A 26802-nucleotide genomic window follows, 5' to 3' on the forward strand; every position below is an offset into this window, starting at 1 on the left:
TCTACTGTTTGAAGGAAGTATTTTGCTTGTAAGCGTTTAAAGCTGTATTTTAACTCTAATACTGTTTTAAGTGAAGCCTGGAGTCTTCACCAGCCAAGATTCCTTTTCAGATTGAGAAAGCACTTCCATATCAGCCTGAAGCAGAGGTTAGAGAGCTCTTGCCAAGAGGAGTCCAAACCAAAGTTGTTGTATACAATATTCACATATCAAATTAATACTTTAGTAAAATAAAATTCTTGAAGATATTAGATTAATTGAAAGAATTAAGTGATGTGAGCCATCTCTTTGTTGCAGGTATACACCTGGATCTTACCAGGAGGAAAATCCTTTTGTTTTAGTATAAGCATCCCTCTGGCCCATTGTATCTGCCCCTCTGCCCTTCAAAAAACCAATAACATTCAGATTTTTCTTGTGATGCCAGTACAAAGTTCCAACTTCCAGAACTGTCCTAGTGATTTTGGGACATTTAGCCATTGCTTAAACCACTTTGAAAGGCACTTTGTGTATCTCTGAACACTGAATAAAGAAATCTGTTTCATATTTGAATATCTGCTATTTCACTGCATGTACATAAGTGTGAGAAAGGCCCTTCCATCCTTATTAGCATCTTAACCTTCTGCCTTAGATGTGATTTGGAAAATGATTTTCAAAAAAGTTTAGACTTTACCACTGCAAAATCTCATTAGTGTTGCAACACTGCTACAAAATATTTTTGTAAAATTAGTCCAGGTTTAATTCACATTGTAATTGCCAAATTAAGATATTGAATTGTGATATTTCTCTGCTTGTGGCAGGGGGAATTGGAATTAGATCATCTTTAAGGTCCCTTCTAGCCCTAACCATTCTATGATTCTATGGTGCAGTGATACTGAAAAGTTCCTGGAAAGAAATCTAACTAGGACACCACTTAGTCAAGAGTGCCTTCAAACAGATGTACTTGCCAGGCAGAAGGAACATTTATGGAAATCAGTGTTTGAAAGAGGGCCTAGTGATTCTGCAGCTTGCAAAGTATTTCTCTCCCAAATGTCACTTGCAATTTGAGAAAGCATCAGTATAATGAAAATGTTCTATTTAACTTGCTGGTTTTTTTTTCCTGTTGCCTGGTTAACCCTCCAATACCCCACTCAATAACAATTTGGAATTTGCTTCTCAAGCCAACAGTTTTCAGACGTGTTCATTGTAGTCCTTTTTTAAAACTCTGCTCTATTTCTAATACCTGGATTAGAGTAAATATGATACAATTCTAGATCAGATTCCTGTGGTTTTTCAGTTGTTTTTTTTTTATTTTTTTCCAGATTGGTTTGCAATTTGAGGTTTTTCTGCTTTCATTTTCTCTTAAGGACCTGGTACTAACTCCAAATCTTGCAGCGTTGCTATCTTCCTTGTTTATTTCTGAAACACATACTGAAGCAAATGTTTCCAAAAGCTGGGATTTAGGAAATATTTTGCATGATTCCTGTTGTTGAGGTCAGATGTTTTGTACCTTTTACAGGAAGCTGGAAAATAGCCCTATTTCCACATTTGCCAGAAAAATTTGGCTAATCAGAGCTTATGCTTCTCCACAAGCCCCTAGAGAGATTCTGGTGAAGAATAAGACATATTCAGAGCTGCTGTTAAAGAAATGAAATAATCATTATATTTTTCAAAATTTGCTGTCTATCTAAAGAAAGAAGATCCAGCCACCTCAGATCAATGTGTTAGAATGTTAAGTATCACAGATGGCAGACAGTCTATTAACCTTCCCAAGAGACTAAATCCCAGATGATGCAACTGAAATGTATAAGTCAAGCTTACATTCATGAAGTTTTCATCTTTATAAAGGTTTAAGAATCCAAGTCCCAGGGAATATATCTTGTAAAGAACTTTTGAGTCATCGATCATCTTCCCACCATCCCTTTTCTCCTCCCACGTACCTGTATTGCTCAAAGTAAAGGAAAAAAGGCCTTTACTGCCAATAAGTGCATTGTGAGACTCAATGTCTTGCTCAGTTTTTAATCTATCACTGTAAAAAAAAGTTTCAAACAGAACTCATAAGTTGCAATGTATCTATTTACATATAAGCAATACATAATACTTCCATAGAAGACATAATTTATATTATCTGTGACACCCACAAGACATAGTATCTTTCAGGAGGGAAGCATGTTTCAGCTCTTCTCAGTCTTGCAGACCCCCAGATACTTGTTTTTCCCTCTCCCTTTCAAAACACACTTATTAACTGTCTCTGTCAGAGTATTTTTCTACTTCCTTAGAAATCCTTTAGCTAAAGCAGTTCTCTGGTTCTCTGATTTGATTACTGATCTCAATTTTGACTATACCAGTGTGTGTAGAATACTTGCTCTTCTCTCTTACTGTATGAAGTCTCTGTGCAGCCCATAGATATTGTCTGTGAGGAATGTTCTTCTGCTTATGAATGCATTGTCTAGCAACTATTTTATTTGCTACAAAAGCTGACCTTTGAAAAGGCATCTTAAAGAAAAGTTTATGTTTAGCTTTCATTACGTTTTCTGTGTTTCTGTTCTGTTTGGTATGTTGAAAACATTGTGAGAGCCAGGACTGGTCATGGCCTGGTTTCTTGTGTCACACAATATGATGAAGGTCATTGTTTCCATTTTTAGAACTGCTTACAGTACATTCTCATTCCTCAGCCTGTGACCTTTCTAAACCTATACTGCTTCACCAACAGCCAGTACTTGTTCCTCAGCAGCCCTATTGTGTCACTGAATGACCTATTTAATTATTCTTACATTGCTAATGAGTCTTGAATCTTTCCTTTCTTCTTCTTTGAAAGAAGAACTACTATTGGCAACTTTTACTACATCTGGCAACTTATGCATTTCATATCCATTCATACACACACATGCACATTCATATGTGCATATTGGGGTGTGTGAAGTTGAGATCATTCTTTGATCCTTTAGTACAGAAGCTTATTTGTACACCAAAACCATCTGAAATATGTGTGGAAAGGCTTGACTGGCATTTGACTTAATCAGTCCTATGACTGTGGGGGTTAATTATCATATGATTTTTCTGCCCCCATCTTTAGATGGAGTAAGTTTTCTCCTCAAGGACTTTTTGTCATTCAAGAAATAGAACTTGAAAGAAGATAACAGAGGTTATTTTACAAGCTGTGCTATACAGAACAGCCTCATTTAGCAAGAGTTATAAAAGGGCTCAAAACTCCAGGGTCTGCATTATTTTGTATACATGACCTACATTACCTTTTGTTCTGTGTAACTGTATACTAGCCTTCTGCACTTTTTTAATTTTTTTTTTTTTCATCAGTACAAAGTACGATCAAATTTAGAACAGAGAAATCTCCCATGGGCCTAATTTTAGTGCTACGTACACTGGTAAAATATAGATAATACTAATTTTGTACCTTCAACTTATGATTAACTGTATATATAGTTTACTAAAAGACAAATTATAACCTAAACTTCATATAAGACTTTTTTAGATTAATATACTGTAATTTGGCAAGTGCCACATGTGAGCTAACAGAGTAGATACTCAAAGGAGTTGTAAAGTGAACTGTGTATTTCTTTTGATAACTTCTTATATTTTTGACTGCCAATATTTACTTTGCTAGTGGCCATAAGGGTGTTAACTTGGTCTCAGAGAAATCATAAGTACAAGGATTTATTTTATCGTATAGTACTGAAGTGTTACGGATATATAGTTATCTGGAGTTAGAGGAAAGTTTATTTAAGTTGAAGATAATGCATTGAAGGTAAAACATTTTCAGTACTGTAGAGTTTAATCTGAGTTAGGGTGTTATTGAAAATGTGACTATGATTTGTTTTTCATTTACCAGCACTGGCTCACAGAACTGGAAATTTTAGCAATGATCTTTGCAGCTGCCGTCCATGACTATGAACATACTGGGACCACAAACAATTTTCATATTCAGACAAGGTAAGTGATGCAGTCTCCTAAGAGTCATATCTGGAGTTTGCAGTTCATTCAGTTCATTGCTGAACTATTTCATAACTGTTTCTAATAAATCCAGGAAGCAGCCAGGTCAGTCCTGGTTTTACAAATTGCTTCATCAACTTCTGTCCTGTTAATGGGATCAGTCACATGGTCAAAAACTGTGGAAAAGTAATAAGATAGCTCCATAATGTCTGAAATAATTCCATTTTGGAGCAGATATGTCAAGAGGAAGTTTGAAAAGGTTCAGAACATGCAGAACATGGACTTGAAAGCCGTTCACCCCCTATTATTCATTAAAATTCTGATACTGCTGACTCAAAAACTTCTTCTACTGTATCCCCATAAAAATGCCTCATCCCTTACAGCAATGTGCTTACATTTTGTGTCACTTTGTGTATTGAACTTAGAGGGTCCTGGTGCAGAGGGAGAAACTTTCAAGTAGAGCTTTAGAAATACCTACCATGAGCCATCTCCTAGCACGTTTTGAAAGCAACAGCAGTAGATATGAAAAGGAAATCTAGGAAGGAATCCAGTTTGAAAGTTAGGCTAGCTGTGTTCTCCTGCAGGTGCAGCATGTCATTCTAGCTGCTGTTCCTGTACAACTGCATATAGTTCTCTCCCTTAAAATATTTTCTTGTTATCACAGGAAAATCCCTGACCAATCCCTTACTGAGTGAAAAATGGTACATCTGATGCTTCATCTAGTACAAACCATCTTATTTTTCTCTTACACTGAGCTATATGTTGTTTTTAGTATCCTCAGTTGAGGAGTTTGCTTTGGCTGCTGTTTAAAAAAAATCAGCATAGCGCTGGCATATTTTAATAAAACAACTCAGTGCTAGAAATATTACTTTGGACACAAACATCCTCACATTCACTAATATGGATCAACTGTCCCATGATTACATTTAAATTAAATCTATAACAATTTTCTCCAAGATGTGGCTTTCAATGATGAAAAATGCTAGATTTGCAGCTAAAATAAGGACACAATTCTTTTCTCCTTCAGCATAGTCTGGCTAAATATAAACTTCAGTTTGTAGTTCCAAGTTTATATTAATTTTCTATTTTTGTCCTTAATATTTTGCTATGAGGTACTGCAAGAGTGGAACACTAATTAAGCTGATTGCCTTTGAATTTTACTCAGGCACTTACTTGCAAACAGGTATTTGTTATGTGATATAGCTTGTTCTTCTCTCTTTGTGTAACTTGGCCCTGATGTGGCATCCCAGATTGTGATTCCAAGTGTCTTTTGCCTGAGGAAAATGGATGGAATGGCTGCCAAAATCATAGCAAATTTTAGCACTGCTTAAACATAGTCATAAGTGGCTATGTTGATCAAAGTGTGCTTCATAAACATATGTGATTGGCATAACACAGATTTTCCTATGATTTTAGCTTGATTATGGGTGTAAACATATTGATTATTTAGGCTGGCTATGGTTTGTTTCATCTAAATAACCTTTCCAATCCTATTTAAGTTATTTATATTCCTTGGTATCATACATGGCAATATTTACTGTTGCTCAACAGAACAAGAGATTTATTTAGCTTATTGATGTCAGAGTGAGCTGCACTGCTAAAGCAACACACCTTTCTTCTAGTACAGACTTGTCAGTGGACCAAATTGAAATATTCAGAAACAGTTTTATCAAAGCAGAATTGCAGCAGAGAGGTGTCTCCTGAGATTGATTGCCTAGCAGGTTAGATCAGGTCTTGGGGAAGCAAATTTCCCAAGAATTAATGATGTTGGAAGCTAAGTATGATAAATCCACACCACATCAAAATGTGTGAGTGTCTCAGTGTAATTTTGGAATTGTACATTAGTCTTTGATTAAGAAGAAAAGGAGTTTAAGTTTGTTAAGTTTACCAACATTATGGTATGAGTCTGTCTTTAGGAAATGCTTGCGTGATTCCAAATTCCAGCTTAGCATCTCTGCCATCCCACTGTGATGAGGCTCAAGGTTTCTCTGTTTTTCTGAGAAAGATGGTGGCTGTTTAAAACATATGAAATTTTAATACCTTATTTTTTACAGCATCTTCTGATAATGAGTAGCATGGGCCAAAGCACATCTCTCAGAGCAGGGGGAGTAACTTCCTAACACCCATGCTATGTGTGGAGCCCCACTGTTGGTGAACATGTTGCATTTTAAATGGATGCATTGTGTTAGTGTACTCTTGTAAGCTAATTGGAGCATTTCTGATGCTCTGTGATCCTATCTGCAGTCAAGAAGCTTAAAGTACTCATGAGGTTTTTGCCACAGTTAGGTCATATCAATGAAACATCACACATTTTAAAATATGACTTTCCCACAAACAGTGTATGCAATGGTATAATGATAATTTTTAATGCATTTAAGATGGAAAATTTATCAGTATTTGATAGAATAGGAACAAATAAGCATCATTTGATATATCTTTCTCTATATATGTACATATTATCAATATTTCTCATAGAGAAGACATAGTCCTGTCTTTCCCAGTGCCATCACTGGAACACTATTGCAAAACCTGCCTCTTTTTCCCCACGCTAGGTCAGATGTTGCTATATTGTACAACGATCGTTCTGTTCTTGAAAATCATCATGTAAGTGCTGCTTATAGACTCATGCAGGAAGAAGAGATGAACATCCTGGCTAATCTAAACAAAGATGACTGGAGGTAAGACTTGCTGTGACATTCAAAAATACTCCCAGTATTTAAAAATAATAAAAACCACCAGGCCTTCCCTGAGGAGTCTATTTTAAGAGTTCAAATTACAGGAAGTTGACAGTGGAAAGAGTGATGGATGTTTAGAGCCTAGGGAAGGCTGTTGTGGTGTTAAGAAGTACTGTTTGGGAGATTCTGTGTAATTTTCCAAGTGAGGCTGTGCATTTAGGAGGCACAGTGCTGGAGTGTGTGGACAGAGTCTCAGGTGAAATAGCTCTTTAGGAAAACCACAATGCTGCCTGAGCTGGGTTGCCTTTGTCCAGCATAACCAGTGAGCTGAAATCACAGTGCAGAGTCACACTCAGCTGCCAGCTTGAGCACTGCTGCTCCTGGGATCTCAGCATAGTCACGTCTTGGTTAAGCATTAAAAAATGAATTGTGTGGACAGTCCAAAAATAACAAAGGTCCAGAAGCGCTACAGAACCCTTTTCTTTTTCTTAATTTTAGTGTAATTTCTGAAGAAAATTTGGCCAGCTGAAATATTAAGTATCATAATTGATATATCACAAATAATAAGACCTGTAAGGCTAAAAATCAAGTGTTAGAGTAAGACTCTCTCTGTTATTAAAAAGGAAATATTATCTTTGTATCTCGTTGATGGATACATATTGTATTTAAAATATGAGTCTTCTGCGTTTCTGTAAACACAGATATTATTCAATGGCCCTAAAAAAACCCTTGCAGACAGGTGGACTGTGAAGTTCAGAGAAATATGTTGTGATAGGGGAAAGTCTCCCACTGTGAATGGTACTACCATTAATAACAAAGCTAAACTCTGCTTTATCTGTATTTTCACAAAATTATACATTTATGAAGGAGTATGTGAACATCAGATCATATTTTGCTGAAGTGTATATTTACAGATGGACTTTTACATGGTAGATTTACATTTTTTTACTTATTTACATGATGAGAAAACCCCTAAATAAAGCATTTATTGAATGTGAGTCTGCTGGCCCTTCTGGGTTTCAATTAATTATTATTTATTAATTATTATAAATTAATTATTAATTATCTGTACCTGTTTAAAAATATTTTTTAAATCTATAATTTTTTAATTTAATACAAAGTGAGAGAGGAAGCATACAATTTTTAGTTCTCTTGAAAGAATTCTTCTCAGTGGATACTCATTTAGATTTAGTTATCAGAAGGTTTGTGTTGTACATTTAATTCTGGAGAAATTTCTCCAGAAGTGAATTGTAAACTTCATTGATAACTGTCTACACACTTGGATTTTCAATGCCAACAAGAGCCAGCCTTGCTCCTCTTGAAACTATTTTGGGGCTGATAGGTCTCTGTGACCCTATTTCAGTTTGTTCTAGTTATTGAGTGTGGAGATTATTGTGCTAGTATGCAGCCATCAGAAACTCATATTCTGTCTTTTAAAACCATACATTTAGAGGGAAAATTATTTTCAAATCTTCAGACATGTTGCCTTGAGTAAGTTTTTATGAAGTGGTGTTGTTTCATATTGCATCCTACCAGAGGATGCTTCCAAGTAGAAAGGAGCTGAAATTCTCCAGCTGAATTTCAGTCCAGGAGTGTTCCAAGGGTGGCTTGAAGACACTTACGTTCATCCCTAGTCCTGGCTTCTTCATCACTGGAGACCACCATAAATTAGTATGGTCTGGGAATCCCTGCAGCAACACAGAGTGGCTCCAGCTGATAGAAATCTGGCTGCCAGCTAGTGCAGTTTATCCCAGTCATTTCCCTCTGTTATGCCACTGAGGAAAGCAGTACCAGGCTGAAACCCAAATATTTGTGAATGGAAAGAAGGACCTGTGATTTCCAGGTTGTGATGTTCATATATACTACTCTGCTGGACTGCAAACAAAAGAAAGGGGGGAATGTGATAAGCTCTCTTCACATTTCTGAAGCACACTCTTCTCTGTATAGACTGCTTGGGCAGGTCTTCCCACAGTTCTTTGTCCAGTTCAGTTGTGGACCATTTTGTCCAACTTTTGTTGCATTTTATTTCTCTGTGGTTTTTAACCTGTGATAAACTACCACATTATTTTGGAATTTGCTCAATCACACACTGGGTCTGCTTACACTTCCTTTCCAATCTCTTCTCTCTGTAAACCGACTATATTTTCCTAGAAGATCTTACTTTAGTTTTGCAAATTTTGTTTGTGTAGGTACACAGATTCTTCTATATGCAGCCAGTTTGAAGCTGGTGAGTTTTGGCAACCAGAGAAAAGCAGAATTAATCATCTGTTTTTGGGTATTTTCAGTAAAATGTAGAAGAAATGTATGAATTGACTAATAAGCTCAAGAATCTAAACTAGGACATTCAGTTCCATGTTTTGTCACTTAGCTCAGCAATTACACTCTGTTCTTTGAAGCAAGCAGTAAATTCCAAAGTGCCTGTCTGTGCCAACCTGCACAACCTGTTGCAGTGTGATACTTCAATTTAGAGGGTCAGTCATGGAAATGACAGTTTCCTGGTATTCATTTCTAATATCCAGAAATTCCTGTTACCCTGTCATTTCATTAGTGCAATAATGGATCTGGTAGCCACTTAACAATTTTCTTATTAATACTGGAGTGAGCTTCTTGGATCTGTACTGAAATTCATGCTGTTAAACTAACTATTTTGAAGGGGTTGCACTGAATCAAGTTGGCAGTAAATTGAAATGATAATCTGTTCAACTTTTCAATGTACTTCCTGGCACTGATTAATTTCTTTACTTCTGTCACATCTATTTTCTTTAGTTGCAGCAGTTTCATTTTTCAAAAAATTAACACTGCTGACTATTTAAACTGAGGTTCTGCTAATTATTCTAGCAAAATGAAGCAAAATGACTGAAATTACTTTATAGTATTCAATTTTCTCTTCTACATGTTAACTTTAAGAAGATAAATGTGCTAATAAACTGCCAGCTTCAATTAAGTTTAAAACTTAGACTTCTAGTCTGAGGTGGGGAGCACTGCCAACATTCTGAGGATGATGTCCTTTGTGGATAATGCATGTGACATTCATAGCAATTTTCAGTCTTTTCTTGACTCTGAAAATTTGTTCCAGTCTTTGATATTGTTTTGTTTCTTTCACTTAGTGCCCTTAAATAGCTAAAGAGGGATCCTTGTTTGTCCCCCTTTCTCCTTTGATTTAGCAGGTTCCCAGTGTTCCAGCACCCCATGCAAAATGTCACTGTAGGGGCAGTATTAATGTCTCAAACCACCCCAGTCATAAGGCATACAGTGATTTATTGCCTGATTATCAAAAAAAAAGAGACAAAACAGTACATGTTATGTATAATGCAGAATGAACAACATTCTTTCTCAAAGTCCCTTGAGATTCTTCTGTCTAAGGATTCCTGTAACCTGAAGATGAGGCTTATGTCTTCAGTTCTCACTTTGCTTTTGCTCATCTTAGTCTGTTCCTGCATTTTTTTTATTAGTTTTCAGCTGATTAGATGTCTTTGTCATGGACAAATCCAGGTAAAGCTAGTTTCTATTTCTTGGCTAACTACTTTTTCAAGAAATTAATGTATCACTCCTTTTCTCTTTATTACATCATTGTTCATGTAATTTTTTCACATAGTCTTGCATCTCTGTTTTTTTACAGTATCCTATCTGTAGGACTTGTGGCTGGGGGAGGGTTGAGAAAGGATGCCAGCCTAGAACATGACAATTTAATTAAATGGAGGTGATAGACTCAAACCCACTAATCATCTGATATTGGGCCTGAAAGATTGCCATGTTCTGTATGTGAATATTGTTACCACTTCCCTTCAAGTATGACAACATCTATGTGTCTTTTTGGGTGGCAGCAGGTATCTGTATTGTCCTGAGGCTTGTAGCTGGGGACTGCCTAATGAGGACTGGGAGAGATTTCTGTCCAGGAGTCACCTATGAGACCAGCTGAGGTCTCATGATGTGGAAGTTGAGACAGTCTTCTTTCCATGGGAAGCAATTTGGTAAAGAGATCAGCCCAAGATCAACCTTCTGTGCAATGATAGCAGATGAAGCATTTGTAGCTCCAGTAGAGCTTTACCTACCATTTCCCCATCAAGTTTCAATTCTAGCATCGGATTGTGGTGGATATGGGCACAGGCAGTTAACAACTGCAGGAGTCTCTCTTTTGCTGTTAAGCAGATTTTTAGTGGTCTGAAATCTTCAGGAGTGTGTGACAGGACAGTGCTGTACTGTTTGATCCTTATTCAGATGTTGTAGGTAAGAATTAGGGGTTTTTTCCTCCTGCCATCACAATATGAATAAACTGTAAGTGTGGTTTTGCTTCTCTGTGTGTGTCTTGCGTAGTAGGGGTGAGGTATCTTCTGAGTAAGGGTGTACTAATTTCTGATTTTTCTGATTACTCTGAAAAGTTCAGACATTGAATGTTCCTAAGAAAATCTCCTATGGAAAGGAGAAGTGAAAATTATCTCAGTCTTAAAAACAACAGGGTTTAACAATGCAGAGCCCTCATTTCCTCTTGTAGTGTTAGCTGAGTTTTTTGTTTTGTTTCGTTGGGGTTTTCTGTTTTGCTTTTTTTTTCTTTAATGGTTTTGACTGTTTTTGAAGGGTAGACTTTCAAAGCAATGTGGAGGAGGAACAGTTGGGATGCAAAATAATTAGTGTCTCATTATGAGGTCAGATAAGGTAAGGCATTTTCTAAACACAAGTTGCTATGGCTGCATATTATTGAGTAGAAGTGAGAGCATTGAGTCTTTATCCAGTTACATTAAAGCATGTCAGGAATATATACATAAAAATCAGCAACAAATATCTGCTTAAATATGTAATTAATTTGGATCAAAAAAAGTCTTGATAGTCTTTATAACAAAGTATTCTAATCGCCCTAAAGGAAACTGCAAATTACCTCTTTAAAGCATAGTCCTTTGAAAAAACCTGCGTGTTTTTTGATTTACTTAAGTCAAACATATGAATATGGTATGAAAGATCAGTAAGAATTACAAAAGTAGGATTTTACTGTTTTATTTGATACTTGGACATCTTTAAGATTGGGGATGTGCTCGTGAAGATACATGGTACATAATGAAAGGTTTAATGTGGGAAATTCCCCATATACATATAAACACCACTTGTCCTCCTAGGCCATTTAAAAAGCATATAAAGAAAGACCCACTGGACTCCTACATGGCCTATACATGATCTTTCTACATCAAGGAGACAGAATTTTCTAAATCAGTAATTATTCTTGACAAAATTAATTAAATTTTCTATTTACATAGAATATTTACAAGAATAAAGTTTCTTACATGATTCATATTTCATTAGTTTCATATGGATATAATAGAAAGCTGGACAAGCTAAAACATCTCTAATCAAAACACCAAGACAGAAATAAATTACTAATCCCAAACTTGTTCTGATTCATTAAATAGGTATTACAATACTTTTGGAATGAAAGGTAGTTCGTCATAATGATCTTATATTGGTGAAATGTTGATAGTATTTCAGATGTAATACCTCTTGCTCTTGTGAGTGTTTCCACAGCCTTCTTCCTAGGCTTAATGTTATGCACACTCTTCACTAACATGAGGGCAGTAAAAATGTATGCTGTTGTGTGGTGGTAAGCCAGAGAACAACTTGTTTTTTGAATACTCTACTGCTGGAAAAAATAAGGAATTACTTATAATTGGTGAGAGAACTGCATGTAATATTAGTTTATGCACTAGGAAATAGGATTTACAAAATAGTGTGGCTCTGAAATAATGATTGCAGAGTACATTTTCTGAGGTACACTGCTTTCACAGAATCCCTCTAGGATACAATATTCAAGTTGTTAATAATTTATTTAAATGCTTTTAAAAACGTAATAAAACCCATGATGTTGTTTTGAAAGTTATAAATTAACAAATACCGCTTAAACAAATGTACCATACATAGAATAAATGAATTTTAATCAGTCATTTTGCTTTCAATTGTTCTTAGGGAGTTGCGTAGCTTGGTCATTGAGATGGTCTTGTCTACAGACATGTCGGGTCATTTCCAACAAATTAAAACAATGCGACACACTCTGCAGCAGGCACAGGGGTAGGTTGTTTTCCATTCTCTTCATTATCTGTAGTCTTTCAATGAGCTCATATTCAAGAAAAGAATTTAAATAGTTGCTTTTGTTTTGAGATAATTGGAGCATGTCCTTGAATTGACAGGGTAGACAAAGCCAAAGCCATGTCTTTGATTCTACATGCAGCAGACATAAGCCATCCAGCAAAATCCTGGGAGCTGCACTACCGGTGGACCATGGCCCTGATGGAAGAATTTTTTCGACAGGTGCCATTTTTAAAATCCTTTAATACATCTAGTTCAAGAAGCAATGGTTACATGATTGAATATTTTCTTAAGTCTGCCAGCAAGGTTGCTGTTGGTTGTGATTGACAGGCATAGTCAGTAGTATATATTCTTTATTCTTCATACATACCACTGACATTGATTCAACTTTTATGTGTGTGAATAAGACAAAATGGTTATAGTTCTCTATCTATTTCAGCTGATATCAGTATTCTGAGTGTTGTAGTAGGTTTTTTTCCTTTCAATTATAATATAACTTGTCAAGCTGTTTTCATTCTGTAGACAGAGATTTATATATGCTTTGAATTATAAAGAAGCACCAGAAGGGTAGGATGAGAGAAAATAGGAAGAATTCATGTTCAGGAAAGAAGGCAAAAAGTTGTCCTCATTTCAGAAAGCCCCTCTATTTCTTTTCCTTGCTAGTATTTGCCATGCCTATGCCACATAGATCTGAAGGTGTTGCTTTCATAACAGCCTGATCCAAAGCCAGAGATTAGACAGTACCATCCTGTTAATGCTGTGACCATATACCCTAAACCAAAAATGAAGACATACCATTGTGAAAGCCTTTTTATTTCTGTGAGGTACTGAATTCCAAGAGAAAACCCAGTAGATGTTGGTGTCACTGCTGTCGGTTTTTGACTCACCTCAGCAGGTGAAAGAAAAAACCCTTTCTCCAGAGGGAAAATACTTTCTCTGTAATCAATATTTGTGACCATGCACATTGTCAGCATAACAGTTACTGAAGTACAATTGATAATCAAGGTCCAGTTTCAGTATGACAATTTCTAGAGTTATGCACAGATTTTAAATCAGGGAAAACTCTATGCCTTGCTCAGCTTGATTGTCTTTATTTTGCTATATGTTGACATTTTCAAATCAGAAGGGTCACAGTGGAAAAAGGGACCAGAGAATAAAAAAGAAAGTATGTTAAACCATGAGGTTGTTAGACCCATCTGCCATATAAGGTTCCTGCTCAGATCCTGGAGATTCTTCATATGAATTCTTATAGGGAGCATTGGGCATCCTTGACTCTAGACTGGACTGGGGAGGCAGACTGGAGAGCTGGTGCCTTAATATAAATAACGAATGGATTGAGTTTTATGGAAATAAGGAGCAGTCATGAGTTTGTGTCTGCCTCTGTCAAGGGAAATTTTGAGGATTTTGAACTTGAGAGCGAAAAGGAAGAACAGATTACCCAAGAAAAAGTCATAAAATGACCAACTGTAATAACATTTAAGACACAGTTAGACAGACTAGACAGGGCCCTTGGGACAGTGAGGCAATGTGTCCAGCCAAGTGGAGGTAGCATTAGCAGTAAACAGTACCACACTGGTCACTGAATGCATAGGACCAGCTAATGTTTTAGTTATTCCTTTATCCATCCATTAGAAGAAGTAACTGGATCCCAAAAAAGCTGCTCAAGAACTCGAGAAGGCATTTAACAATAGCAAGTAAAAAGGAATATGTGTATGCAGCTCAGCACTATAAAATACCAAAGTCTTCCAGGATGCAGGGGAGTGTATCAGAAGCAGAATTCTTTCCATGTACTGCTAAGGACAATGTGTGTGGAGCAGTTCCAGCACTTTTAAAATGTGATGAAGTGTCAGCACATGTATAAATGCAGTGAGCAGTGCAGACACAGTAGGCCTCCTACTTCCTGCATGCACTGCCTTGTTGTGCATCCTCTGGTCTGTTGATCTGAGCCTGTGTGATAGAAACCTCTGGGACTTCCAAATCCATGACTACCAAGATGAAGTAGCGCAAATGTATATGAAACCCCTTAATTCCTCCTCTTCTTTAAAGATTCAACTACTTCTGTGCCTTTTGGGAGAGGCAGTAGATTCTGAAAGAGGCTGATGCAAATCCAAGGCTTTCACAGGCAGCTTTCAAAGCTCACCAGCAAAAAAATGAACATTCACCTTGACGAAAACTTTGTTAACTACAGCTAATGTTTAAAATATGTGCCAGTGTTAACTTCAGGAAAAAAAAAAGCCCAAGAACACTTTAAATTTAATAGCAACAGCTACAGAAAGTATATTGCAATACCAAGGAAAATCTGAGTTACTTGTTTAAAATAGAAAAACAGCCACCCATCTCAAATCCTTAAAAGAAAAGAAATACATAGTTCCAGTAACTCAAAGAAGTACCACAGTGCCTGTAGTACTATACTCTCAGTCTGAATAGATCCAGAGACATTAAAAGAGAGTTAAAAAGCGGGTCCGTAGCCTGGACAAAGAATTTTTTTACTGTTTGATTTGTATCTTGTTTTTAGATCTCATCAAATTCTAACTGGTTTAAATGTCAGTTTTGTGTCCATTATTACAACTTACAGTCTTAGATTTAGATGACTTAAGTATTAATGATATTATGTTGATTGCAAAGTAATTCATAACTTGGAACTACTTGAAAACAAACAAAAAAAAATCCAGTTTATATGATATTGCAATCTGGCCCCTGTATTTACATGGAGATGCCACTCCCACTGCTCCTAGTAGCAATTGTTCGTGTGTTCTTCCATGCCCTGAGTTCAAATTATTAACACTTCAGTATAAAATGTAATGACCTTAGTGATAAAGCTCTCCACTTTCACATGAAATGCAATCTGTAAGTTGCATCTGTTTCTGTGGCTGGATTGGTTTTACTGCCTTTATGGTTCTAAACCTTTCCCAAATATACTTCAGTGATAGATGATAAAAAGACTAAGGAAGGTTAATACTGCCCCCTTCATCCATCAGTTTATGTTTTCCCAGTTTTCCTTGGGAGAATGGTATGTTCCTGCAGTGCTCTCCACTGAATGACCATCTAACAGCACTCTACATGACAAATATATAGGTTTATTTGACTTGCAAGGCTAGGTTTTCCTCTATCTGTAATATCAGTGCTTCTGGCAGCCAGGTTTGTCCAGCAATACTAATTATAATCTCCTTTGAAAGATGTCTCTTCAGGGTTTTTTGGAGTTTTTTTTGTGCCACAGGACTTTTCTTTTGAGGTTTTGCAAATCAGTTGGTCTACCATGCTGAAAATGGAGATACACCCTCCTGTCTGTTAAGACTGTTGCAACAAAAAAGACTCTTCTAATCTGCTGAGTGCTGAAAAAGCTTCAGAGCTAGGTTGTACAAATCATCCTTGTAATGAAACTGAATTTGTATTTTTTGTGGCTTCAGCAGCAGAGAGACATGCCTGCTAGTGAGAACAAGTTCAAGTTGGTTCATACACTTGACATGAGTAAATCCATTGAAGGATTTTTACATGCTGGATGAACCAGTGTAATAGAAGGAAGCACTCAGCATTTGGCATACTATTACAAACATGTCTAAGTATCTTTAGTGCCATTACATCTGGATCAGCAGAACTAAATTATGAATACAAGGACTTCGTGTATTTTAAATCTCATTGGCAGATGCCTTGATGAGGAGAACTTGCAGTAAACTTCTTTACATAAAAGTGCCAAAGTTAGAATTTAGACACTTAATCAAAATTTGAAGATTTACCTCTGACTTGTTTTTATTTAAGAATATAAATTAATGAAGTCATCTTGAATAAATACTAAGAATATTACTAAGAATATTCAGATTCCTTTGTCTTTCTGTCTCTCCATCAAATATATGCTTATAATATTAAACATTGTTGTTTACAGGGAGACAAGGAGGCTGCTTTAGGTCTTCAATTTTCCCCACTTTGTGACCGCAAGTCCACTTTGGTAGCTCAGTCTCAAATAGGTAATGACAAACTGTGTTTTTCTCTTTTTTGTCTGTGTAGGAGCATGTAAATTCACAAGGACATTTCATTTACCCATTTTGAATTTGGAATGTTCAAAATTCCATCATGTGGAAGGTATTTCTTTGCACCTATCTGTTCACCGAACTCCTGTGCTTTTGCAGCAGAATGGTGCTGGTCTCAAAAGAACATGATGTAATTTCACCATATGTGAGGGAGGGGTAGGAGAGGGATTAACCAAGATACTGGACATAAGCCCAGCTTTTACTGTACACACTTTAGAGTCTGGCAAATCATGTCCTCAAACTGCTTATCTCATGCTTAAGAACTCACAAGTCTCTCTCTATTATAATCTGAAAGTACCAGTTTGTAGATGCATCTCACCTTAAAGCTAATTAATAAATCAGCCCTCTGGACTGCAAGTAAGCCTATCAGTGTCTCAGGGTCAAACTACAGAGGGTCAAGCCTCCCTGGGTCAGTCACTTTTTGTATCCTTTATTCCATTTCACTGGGAGTTTGAAGCCAATATACTTAAGCATCATATTTACTGCAGAAGAGAAGCTGGATTATAGACTGACTCCCTGTTGCTCATCTTCATGCTGTGTTGCATGGTTAGAGCAGGAAGACATCTGGAAATCCATTGCTAGCTCATGTTTTAACATATTTTTTCTGTTAAGTGCTCAGTAGAGAATAATGCTTCATTCTCTCACTGTGTCATTCCATACCATGATGAGCACTTTAGAATGTAAAAGACATTGTTCAGAGCTGACATCTCAGAACTGTGGGATGAATGCTGTCTCCTAAGGATATTACTTGTTCTCTTCACTGATTTGACAGAACCCTCCTACACACTGTGAAATAACACTTTACCTCCACAGAATAATAAACAGCAATTTGAAATATTAACTCCTTGGCAAGAAGCTCCGAATGGTAAAAGAGACAGCATGGCTTGTAGCACTCTGGCTCAACAGTAGCTTCCCTTCTATTCAATAATTAATACTCATTTCAAATGGTAGGTGTGTTCAGCAGTGCATAAAATTTACAAGAAAAAAGAATGAAAAGCTGAAATTATTAATATCTACTTATATCTATACAGTTTCAGGCATTTTTTGTTTCAATTGTGCTTTTTCCTTCAAGATTGTACTAGCAGTATCTAGTATATTGAATTGGGCCTGCAGTTAGAAAATCAGCCCAATAGCAAGTATTCATTTTTAGATTTGAGACTTGTGGAAATATAAAACCTGATTTTCTCTCTTTTTCTTCCTTAGGTTTCATTGATTTCATAGTAGAACCAACATTTTCTCTTCTTACTGATTCAATGGAGAAAATTGTTATGCCTCTTATAGAGGAAGCGACAAAATCTGAAAGTCCTGCATTTGGGACCCCCAGGTATGAATACGCTGCTTTGTTATTGAACTAACATGAGCTCCCATAGTAATCCTAACAATGTGATTCTCAGAGTGATCCCGGTTATTTGGAGCTGGGAAGGTAACAAACAGCTGTGCAGTATTGCCACCCTGTGGGGCTGTGTTGTATTTGCAATGTGCTATTCTGCCCCATTGACTGAACAATTGTACATATACAAAGGCAAAATCCCAGTAATGATCAGAATAAACACATAAAAACCGTGAAATTTATTTCTACATTTTAAATATAATCTTTCCAATAGGCTATTGAAATTCCTGTTCCTATAAGGCAAAGTAGCTACAACAGTGTAATTTGAGTGTATTTTGAGCGGCTTCTTGCTGAAAGCGTTGTTGAATAATCAGATACTGCCTTTACAAATACTGCCTCTATTATCATATTTATATTTCATTTTGAAACTGTGATTTGAGCTTTCACTGAGGTTACTAAGTGATAACTCTGCAAGGCAATTTTTTATTTGCTGGGCATTAGTTAGATTTCAGTATCAAAAGGGTGAACCTAGTGCTTTCCTAGATTTTGCTTACTAGAAGCAAGTAGGAGTTACTAGAAGTAGGTATTTATGATGGTGTTCTTAGTGTTTTGGGGAACAGTGCTAAACTAAGGTATTACTGATAAATAATTTGTTTGCATATTCCTTCACAAATGAGTGATTAGCAGCTGCAAATGATTAGCAGCTTCAGGCTTCATTTTTGGTTGATGTTCATGACTGAGTGGCAAATGAAAAAAGGCTTATGATCCAGCAAAACTTCCCCATGTGAGATGGAGGATAAAGGGATTTTTTCTTTGTATGGAATCAAGTGCCACACTTTTGAGGGGAGTGAAGAGCCTGTAGCATGATACAGAGAAGTCTGAGCCAGAGAATTGCACACAGGCTATTGCATGTACACCATGAGATGGTGCCTGGAAAACACTAGAATTGTGGCCTATTTTTTCCATTCTATCCCCTTCAATATGTCTGGAGCACATGGAAATTACAGTTAACTCTTCTTGTGAAGTTTTTGTTGCTATGTTCACTGCAACTATTTTCTGATTAATGGAAACCCATTTGTATGTCTATTAATATCTGCCTGTGGTACCAATGAGATAAACCATGCAGCAAAGTTGAGTAAACAAAACCTATTAAGACATGAGTAGCTGCACAAGGTTGGAAATAGGTCTTATTTTTTAATTGTAAGAAAAAAAAGAGCATTCGTTCTTTTTTTCCCACCTTCTCCATCATATACGTATATGGATAATTTCACTTCTACTTACCTGTAGATGTAGCTGCAGTCTCTATTTAGGGAATTTTAAAGCCACTCACATCTTTCTTTGTCTATACTTGAAGCTTTGTAACTTGAAGAGAATTTTCAGCTCAAGCAAAACTTACCTGTCATATATGTCATGTTTTCCTTTTTTTTAAATGCATCAAAAAATAATGATCAGATGTCTTTCCTGTGAGAACCAAAGATACCATTCATCATGCAAAAACACAGCTAAGAAGCTACTCCAAAATGTCTGTGTAAACATTCTTTTAAGAAATGGATTACAAGTAATGTATTTTCAGTTGTCACTTTTTTTTCAAGAATTCCCTGGGAAATGGTCAGCAAGACATCTTGTATCTTAGTCACACTCTGATAAAAACTACTGTTCAAGTTAGTTCCTAAGCAACTTGATTGACATGAACTGTTTGTGTATTATTAAAATTAGCTGACTGTGTTTATAATTTGGGGTTTTTTTCCCTTGTCCAGCCAAAATAGTTTGGGAGCAGTAAGCAATGCTGAAGCACAAAGACGACCTGGGTTTAAAAGTACAGGTGATGGAGGGACTCACACAGAAAATTCTCTAGCAACTGTAGACCTAAGGGCCTTCAAGGACAACTTGATGAAGATCATTCAAGCAAACAAAGAAAGATGGAAAGAATTAGCAGCAGAAGGTATGACATGTTAAGGTAGAATGCTTTTATAGGTTACTCCCTAAGACCTCACCTACGTTCGTTTTTTAATTTCTATCAACCTGTAAAAATGCATAGTTGTGTTGTACTCGTATATTTTATGTCTTAATGTTTGTTTTAGATGCTCCTGTTTTGCTCTCCCAGGGGGTCTAAAGAGGTGTAGGTGGTTAGGGGATGGGAATAACTCTCACAGCCTGTGCAATAAGGCTTTGTGCTGCACAGCTTATCTTCAGAGGTCTGGTTTAGAAATGTACATTCTTGCACTTTTAATTGTAACTTACACTGACATCTGCTTTAAATGCCAAAATCAACAATTCAAAGTGGCGTGTGCTGCCACATTTCCTCAGAAATATGAAAGTTGTACTTTGCTATTAGAAATGCTATTTGTCCCCCACTGTATATAGCAGAATTCTGTATTTCAGGCTTCTTGGGATTATGCTGTAGGCAATTATTTAAATGACCCAGTGGATCTAAAGATTTGGGCAATCACTGCATGCATTAGGCCCAAGCAAGCCAAAAGTGACTCTTCATTTGCCAGTAGATAGTTGATAAATCCAAACCTGCACAGAGTATCCCAGTTCATAAGCCATACCTGAAAATTGCCTGAAATTACAGTTACTTGAGTGAAATGCTTTTCAATCACCTGAGTGATAGTTGTTGAGAAGACTTTATAGCTTCAATCTAGGTTAAGTGAGTGCCATTTGGGAGTATTTTGTCCACAGTCTGTGTTATTTCCTAGTAAGTACCTGGAATATTTCAGCATAGCATTTCACTGCTGAGATTGGTCTTGCTGTACATGACCTGACACTGACAGCTGGGAGTGATATCCTGGAACCCACTGCCAGCTTTGTTTTTATCCCATCATCCAAATCAATGTCTTTTTTCCCAAAGAGGTGTCAGACAAGACAGAAAAAGAGTGCTGAACAGTGATAAAATCTAATTTAGTGCTAAATTGCAAATGAATATTCTCATTAGAAGGATATTAAGAATAAGCTTCCACACATCATTTGTGACAAAGGTTTGAAAGAGTCAGGTGGAAGGGGCATCTGAGCAGAGGATTCCATTAATATTGTCTCTTCTTCCTGAGAAGATTTATATAACCAATTGCTTCCTTTGGTGTTGCCCAACTAATAATGGCTGGTCAAAGGAAAAAACTTCTAATTTGCAGTGGTTAGTAATGATACAAGACCATCAGAGTGCCCAAGGCCACTTAGCTACAGCCTGCAGAAATCAGGCAACCCTGAGCTGGTGACATGAAAGGTCCTTCAACATGGAGGAATGGAGAACTTGTATGGAAGTTTGCCATCTCCAGTTACACAGAACTAACCAGTTTGATTCTGGTGCATCAGCTTTTTGGTCTGCTGTTCTGGAGGGGTACAGTGCTGTCAAAGGGCAGTTTCCACTTCATTCCCAGGGCTTTGTTGTGCTCTATAAATTAATGATATATTTAGCCCAGTTTTACTGTACTGTTGACAGGCATCGAAAACACAAAGCTACTTGCAGCAAGAGATTTAAAAATTACTTTGGGTAAGGTTGCAGTGAATATCAATGAGGGGCCCAGCAAAATCCAGGAAACTGGGCATACTTTGTACTCTGACAACCAGAGAGGTTAATGCTCAAGGCTCAATGGATTTTGTTGAGATTGTGGTTGTCCTAACCTCCTTTTCTTCCATCAACTTGAGTAATGAAGCATGTCTAAGTACTGCCTGAACAGAGTTATGGAATTGCAGTAAAACATACATTAGGGAAGCTGATGGGTAAGTGACAATAGCTGGTGTTGGGGCCAGCGCCTGAGGAACGATATTGTCTCTGTATGATTGTGGCTGAATCTGTTTTTTGAGCTACTCTGTGAGGAAAAGATTTATAGAAGTCTGCTGCCACAAAGAGGCTACTTGCAGCAAGACCTGCAGTTGACTGGAGTATGGCATAGAGACCTTCAGGGTGCCAGTTTAGCCTTAGAGGAAACCTTGTGAATAATCCAAATACTTTTGAGTACACATTTATATTTTGTTAATTAACAGCTGTGGGGTGGATTTGATAGGTTTTGTGGAAGTTACATGTTCCATTCATTTGGAATGGAATGTCTGCATCCACAGTCCATACGTCGTCCCTGAGGACTGCTGTAGCAGATTTTTTTGTTAAGTAACAATAGCTTTCTGTAGAGGACTTTCTGAGGTAGCACATAATCCTTGCCACTAAATGGAAAAGGGAGTCTTCAACTGGTCCAGTATATCTGCTCTGAAGCTGTACCCTGCAAAGGTTGAAAATCCTTAATCAGGCTGTGCAAAATGAACATCTAGTAAAGAATAAAAAATATTGTTATACGTCTCCCTTCCCTTTAAATTATTTTCAGATTAACCAAGTTTGACTAAGCTTGTAAGTCAATAACCTGAGCCCTTGAATTTCAGATGATTAGTCTCGTCTTGTCTAGATCTCATGCTACTTTCTCTGACTCCATGTCAGAGAAAAATCTTTAGACTGCTTTGGGCATGTGTATGAAGTTATGCTTTATTTGTATGTTAGTAGGAGCATGTACTGAGAGAAGAGATGTAGAGAAAAATCACTGCCAGGTGAAAGTGGTGCTCTCATTGTTCCTAGCTAGATAATTCATGACAAGTCACAAATTGCTGAATGCCTTGAGGAGGTGACATGTTTGAGGACCATGTTGTGGTAGTAAACAGGCTGGCTCTCAGTGCAGATCTTCAAACACACTTCCTGAGCTGCCTATGACAAACAGAGCTTGTGCTGTTAAAGGAGCCATCTGCATTCTTGTCAATGGGCTCTGCAAACAGCAGATATTGTTCCCAGTTTAGTTCACAGGCTCAGGAGAAGTTGTCTCTATAAAATGTAGTACTACAGATGCCCAAGGAGTACAGAAAGGAAACTAGCAACATTCCATATAATTTCCTGAGGATGACCTGAACTCATGCCAGCTTTTCAGGATAAGGTTACACGTGTAGCACCTGTGGGAAGCAGTTCAGCTGGAGCAAGGGCTCCCTTAGCAAGAGCCAGAGGAGATGGTCTGACTCCTGTGCCAGGTAGTCCAGAGGAAAAGACTCATTCTCAGTGACAGTGCTGTTGACAGGGAAGCTGTCCTGAAGATGCTGGCACTACCTCTCCCTGAAAAGACAGTTGCTGTGGAGGCTTGATTCAGAGCAAGCAGCTTGTGCAAGGAATAGTGTGCTTTTTGGAAAGGCCTCTGTTAGTAAGGAAAGTTCTTATCTATCTAGAGCACTGAGCTGTTTGAAAGCATCCTTAACAGAAGGCTCAGTAAATAGGATGGCTCCACTTTGCTAAAAAGGCCATGACTTGTGTAATTGATGCAGGGGAGCTCAGTGCTCTATAGCCTAAGGGTCTTCAACCTTTCACCACTGGAGAATTAGAGGAATGTTTCTCAGGCCTTTCAGGGAGTACTGTTAACAGGGAATTACCATAATGATCAAACATCTGGGATTCTAATTTGAAAGCCTTGATGTTTAATTAATATTCCAAGCCCCAATCACCAGATAATCTGTCTCTGTTCAACTCAATACAGTGATGAAGATACTATTTCATCCTGAACTTTTTTCAACATATATTCTTGATCTCTGCTGCTGTTTGCAATTATTGTAGTGTAGCAAATGGACAGTAAATGTGCTCAGATGTATCTGAGAGGTTCTTTCATTAGAGAATATGTGTTCTAAGTGGATTTTAAGATCTGAAAGTTATTGACCTACTGAGAAAGCTGTAAGAAGCACAAAACTTATCAGGAAAGATTTAACTACCATGTAAGATCCTTCACAGTACCCTTCTTAGAACATAATTGTAAAAAAATTATTTAATATTTTAAAAATACAGTGTTTATTCCTTTATTCATACTTGGTTTGTTCTATAAAACTGTTCCAAAGTTTTAATAATAAAGTTGGTCTGTGCTTGGCAAGCTCAGGTACTCTTAACAGAATGTAAGGGCACAGACTAATAATCACACTTGCTGATTTACATGCTTTAATCTCTTCAGTAGTTATCATTGTAAATAAAGTTACAGGGATAAAAAATTATCATTAATTTCTGTTAATAATGAAAAGAGGCACAGGCAGCTCAGGACACTCACCTGAGGCCATGTGACAACACAAGGGTATGCAGAACAGCACACCAAAAGTCCAGCTGCCAATCAAATGGGCCCATCTTCAGGATAATACAACAGCAGTTGTATTACAAACTTATTGTTTTCATCTTAAGCTTATGTAACTCTTCTAAAGAATTCAGTGGTACAGAACCTGAACCAGGTTTGCATTATCTGTGTGGAAAGACATCAGTGACAAATGTTGTCCTCAACACTTTTGGCAGTACACTGGGCTGCTTGGATTGAAAGTGTATGCCTGCGATGGCTGACCTCATCAAAGTGGGATGAAAAATAAGTGAGGTTGAATGAGTCTCTCACACTGGCCTCTGCTTAATTTTGATGCTAAAAATGTGACAAAATAACAACTATTGAATCTTTGGAGCAGAGATCAGCTTTTTTTTCCCCATGGGCAGCAATTTTTAATGACAAATGTTTCTTCTGAAAGACCTGTGCAGGGTACCTGCAGGCTCCCCTCGGGCACTTTCAGTTCTGCATACTTCCAGTCACAATAACCACAGGGCTCAGCTCCATTTTGTCTGAAAGATTTTCTCTGCAGACTCACTAACAAGAAGAGAGTAGCAGCTGCTGAAATGTGAAAATCTGAGAGTGATGATCTGATAGCATGTTAATGTGACTTAGCAGCCGCGAGGAAGGGCGGGCCGTGGGAGGATGTGTGTGACAGTCACAGAAACTGACTGACAGTTTGGCACATGAAATCTCCCCTAATGGACGGTTTTATTCTGTTGGAAACTAATCAATTCAGGAGGCTAAAGGAGTCCCATCTAGTATCAGTAACAGTGATTTTAATTGCAGTGCTAAAATGCTTGGGTCATAAACAGTTTCTGAACTAATTCAGAAACGTGTTAAGTGGGAAAAGAAGAATTTTTCAGCATGGTCTGAGTAAATGCAAGGAGTGGGTTGAGCTATGAGTAGGAAGAAATGGTTGGTATTGGCAATACCTGGTAAATCACAGGCAAAGGAATGGTAACTGACCTAATAATGGAACCTGTTTTAGATCTCTCTGGAATACACATCAGAGAGCTGGCCTGTCTCTGCACATGACAGTCTGCATCACTTAAAGACCCTTTTCCCTCTAGCAGGATCACAGCAGCATGTCCCTTCCACTCCCTGTCCCAAAAATTCCAGCATTCAATCCCCTGTGCTTACAGCTAAACAGAAGTAGAAGGTGGAGGTAGCAACTCTAGGAAACCATAAACTCACAAATTATTTTTAACCAAGTCCTTTAGTGAAAAGTTTTGGTTTAATTAGCTAGTTTAGTCTTTGCTACTTTTTCTATATGACATAATGCTGTAACATTAAGTGCCACTGGATTACATGGTTTGCAGTGGTTTTATATACTCCTATAACTGTGATGAAATTGGTGTGATGAGTAGAAAGTGGAAGGAATCAGTACCTAAATTACTCTGTGCATTACTGCAATATTTTCTTGGATTTGAAAATGGTAGGTTGGTTGGGGATAATCATGGTTGTTTGGGAACTTTTGGACGCATCTTTAAACTTACTTGGTAGTTCCAGAGACACCAGGATCAGTCTTCTCCTTCTCTGAAGAATTTTGATACTCTGTCCTGGTCTTTTAATTTTTTCTTTAAAATGGCTGATGTGAGAACATGTCTCCTAGAAAGGTACATTTCCTTCCCATGTTGTCCTGGTTTGGGTATTTTGTCACTGCTTTCTGGAATTCCATTTTACAGTAAAAAAAGGGAGACAAACCTAGAAATCAAAGTTTGTCATAGTATACACAGAGATTCCATTACATCCAGCAGCATTCTTCATTACAGAGTCCTCAAATAATTTAATTCTTAGTGAAGATTAACAGCTTTCCTCTCTAATTCAGTAGTTTTCTAATTGTCAAAACTCTCATGTCATCATGTCTTTCCGTAAGGGTTAATAATTGTGGCTTATTGTCAACACAATAGCAGTGTGATTGAGCAGATATTTGTTTTACTGGGATTTACAGGCACTGCCATTAGCTGGTTTGAGATGTCCTGCTTGCACATGGCTCTTGTATTTTTCCTCTCTATTCCTGTTGAATCAAGTGATGCAGTTGCTGTAAAGAGGAAGGTAATTTACAAGCCATGTACTGTGCAGGTCACAGCAGCTGAATCCTCTTTTGTGTACTACAGAAAGGTGAGAAAAGAAAGTTGACGGACATATACAGAAGAGAAAGTTCCAAAATGTAGCAAAGCTTCCTCACCACTTGGGCCATGTCCTGAAAGTGCTGCTGCACACATTGGCAGTGACAAACAGGCCTGGTGGAAAGCAGTGTGGTAGTTGATAGTACAGAACCTCCAGGGCATCTGGGGTTCTTTGGGGACACCACAGACTGCTGCAGCTGGGGCTAGAGATTGAGTCTTGTGGCAGTTTTAGTGTTTCATGGACATTGCAGTCTTTCATTGGACTGATAGGAATTCAGTGCTCCCATTCACTCCTGGAAACAATAAAAATGAAACTTAAAGAAATCAATTAAATTTTCTGACACCTATTAAGTGAAAAACAAAACAAAAAACCCTAGTGACTTAGTGAAAAAAATGTATAATCTGATTAAAAGAAGAGAGGAAAGAAGTTGCCTTCACTAGTTAACACATTTTCTGCAAATACAAAATTATTGAGTACCAGAATTTTTGAGCTATTCTGAAATTTGGCTATTGCCTTACAAGTCCTGCCAGTTTTCCAAACTAAATATTGTATTACAGTTATTT

The 26802-nt window shown here is 37.4% G+C and overlaps 1 protein-coding gene across 5 annotated transcripts in view; it reads left to right on the top strand.

Annotated features, from left to right (window-relative positions):
- PDE1A (phosphodiesterase 1A) overlaps positions 1-26802 on the top strand; it is a 201061-nt gene that overhangs the window by 161787 nt on the left and 12472 nt on the right. For all 5 annotated transcript variants that reach the window (XM_066553500.1, XM_066553499.1, XM_066553501.1 and 2 more), the window contains 7 exons: positions 3821-3921; positions 6474-6599; positions 12546-12647; positions 12767-12887; positions 16546-16627; positions 17894-18014; positions 19778-19962. In XM_066553500.1, the coding sequence (XP_066409597.1) occupies positions 3821-3921; positions 6474-6599; positions 12546-12647; positions 12767-12887; positions 16546-16627; positions 17894-18014; positions 19778-19962 (838 nt within the window). The remainder of the gene's footprint in view (positions 1-3820; positions 3922-6473; positions 6600-12545; positions 12648-12766; positions 12888-16545; positions 16628-17893; positions 18015-19777; positions 19963-26802) is intronic.

The sequence above is a fragment of the Molothrus aeneus genome, chromosome 7 (genome assembly GCF_037042795.1).
Source record: "Molothrus aeneus isolate 106 chromosome 7, BPBGC_Maene_1.0, whole genome shotgun sequence".
Lineage (NCBI taxonomy): Eukaryota > Metazoa > Chordata > Aves > Passeriformes > Icteridae > Molothrus > Molothrus aeneus.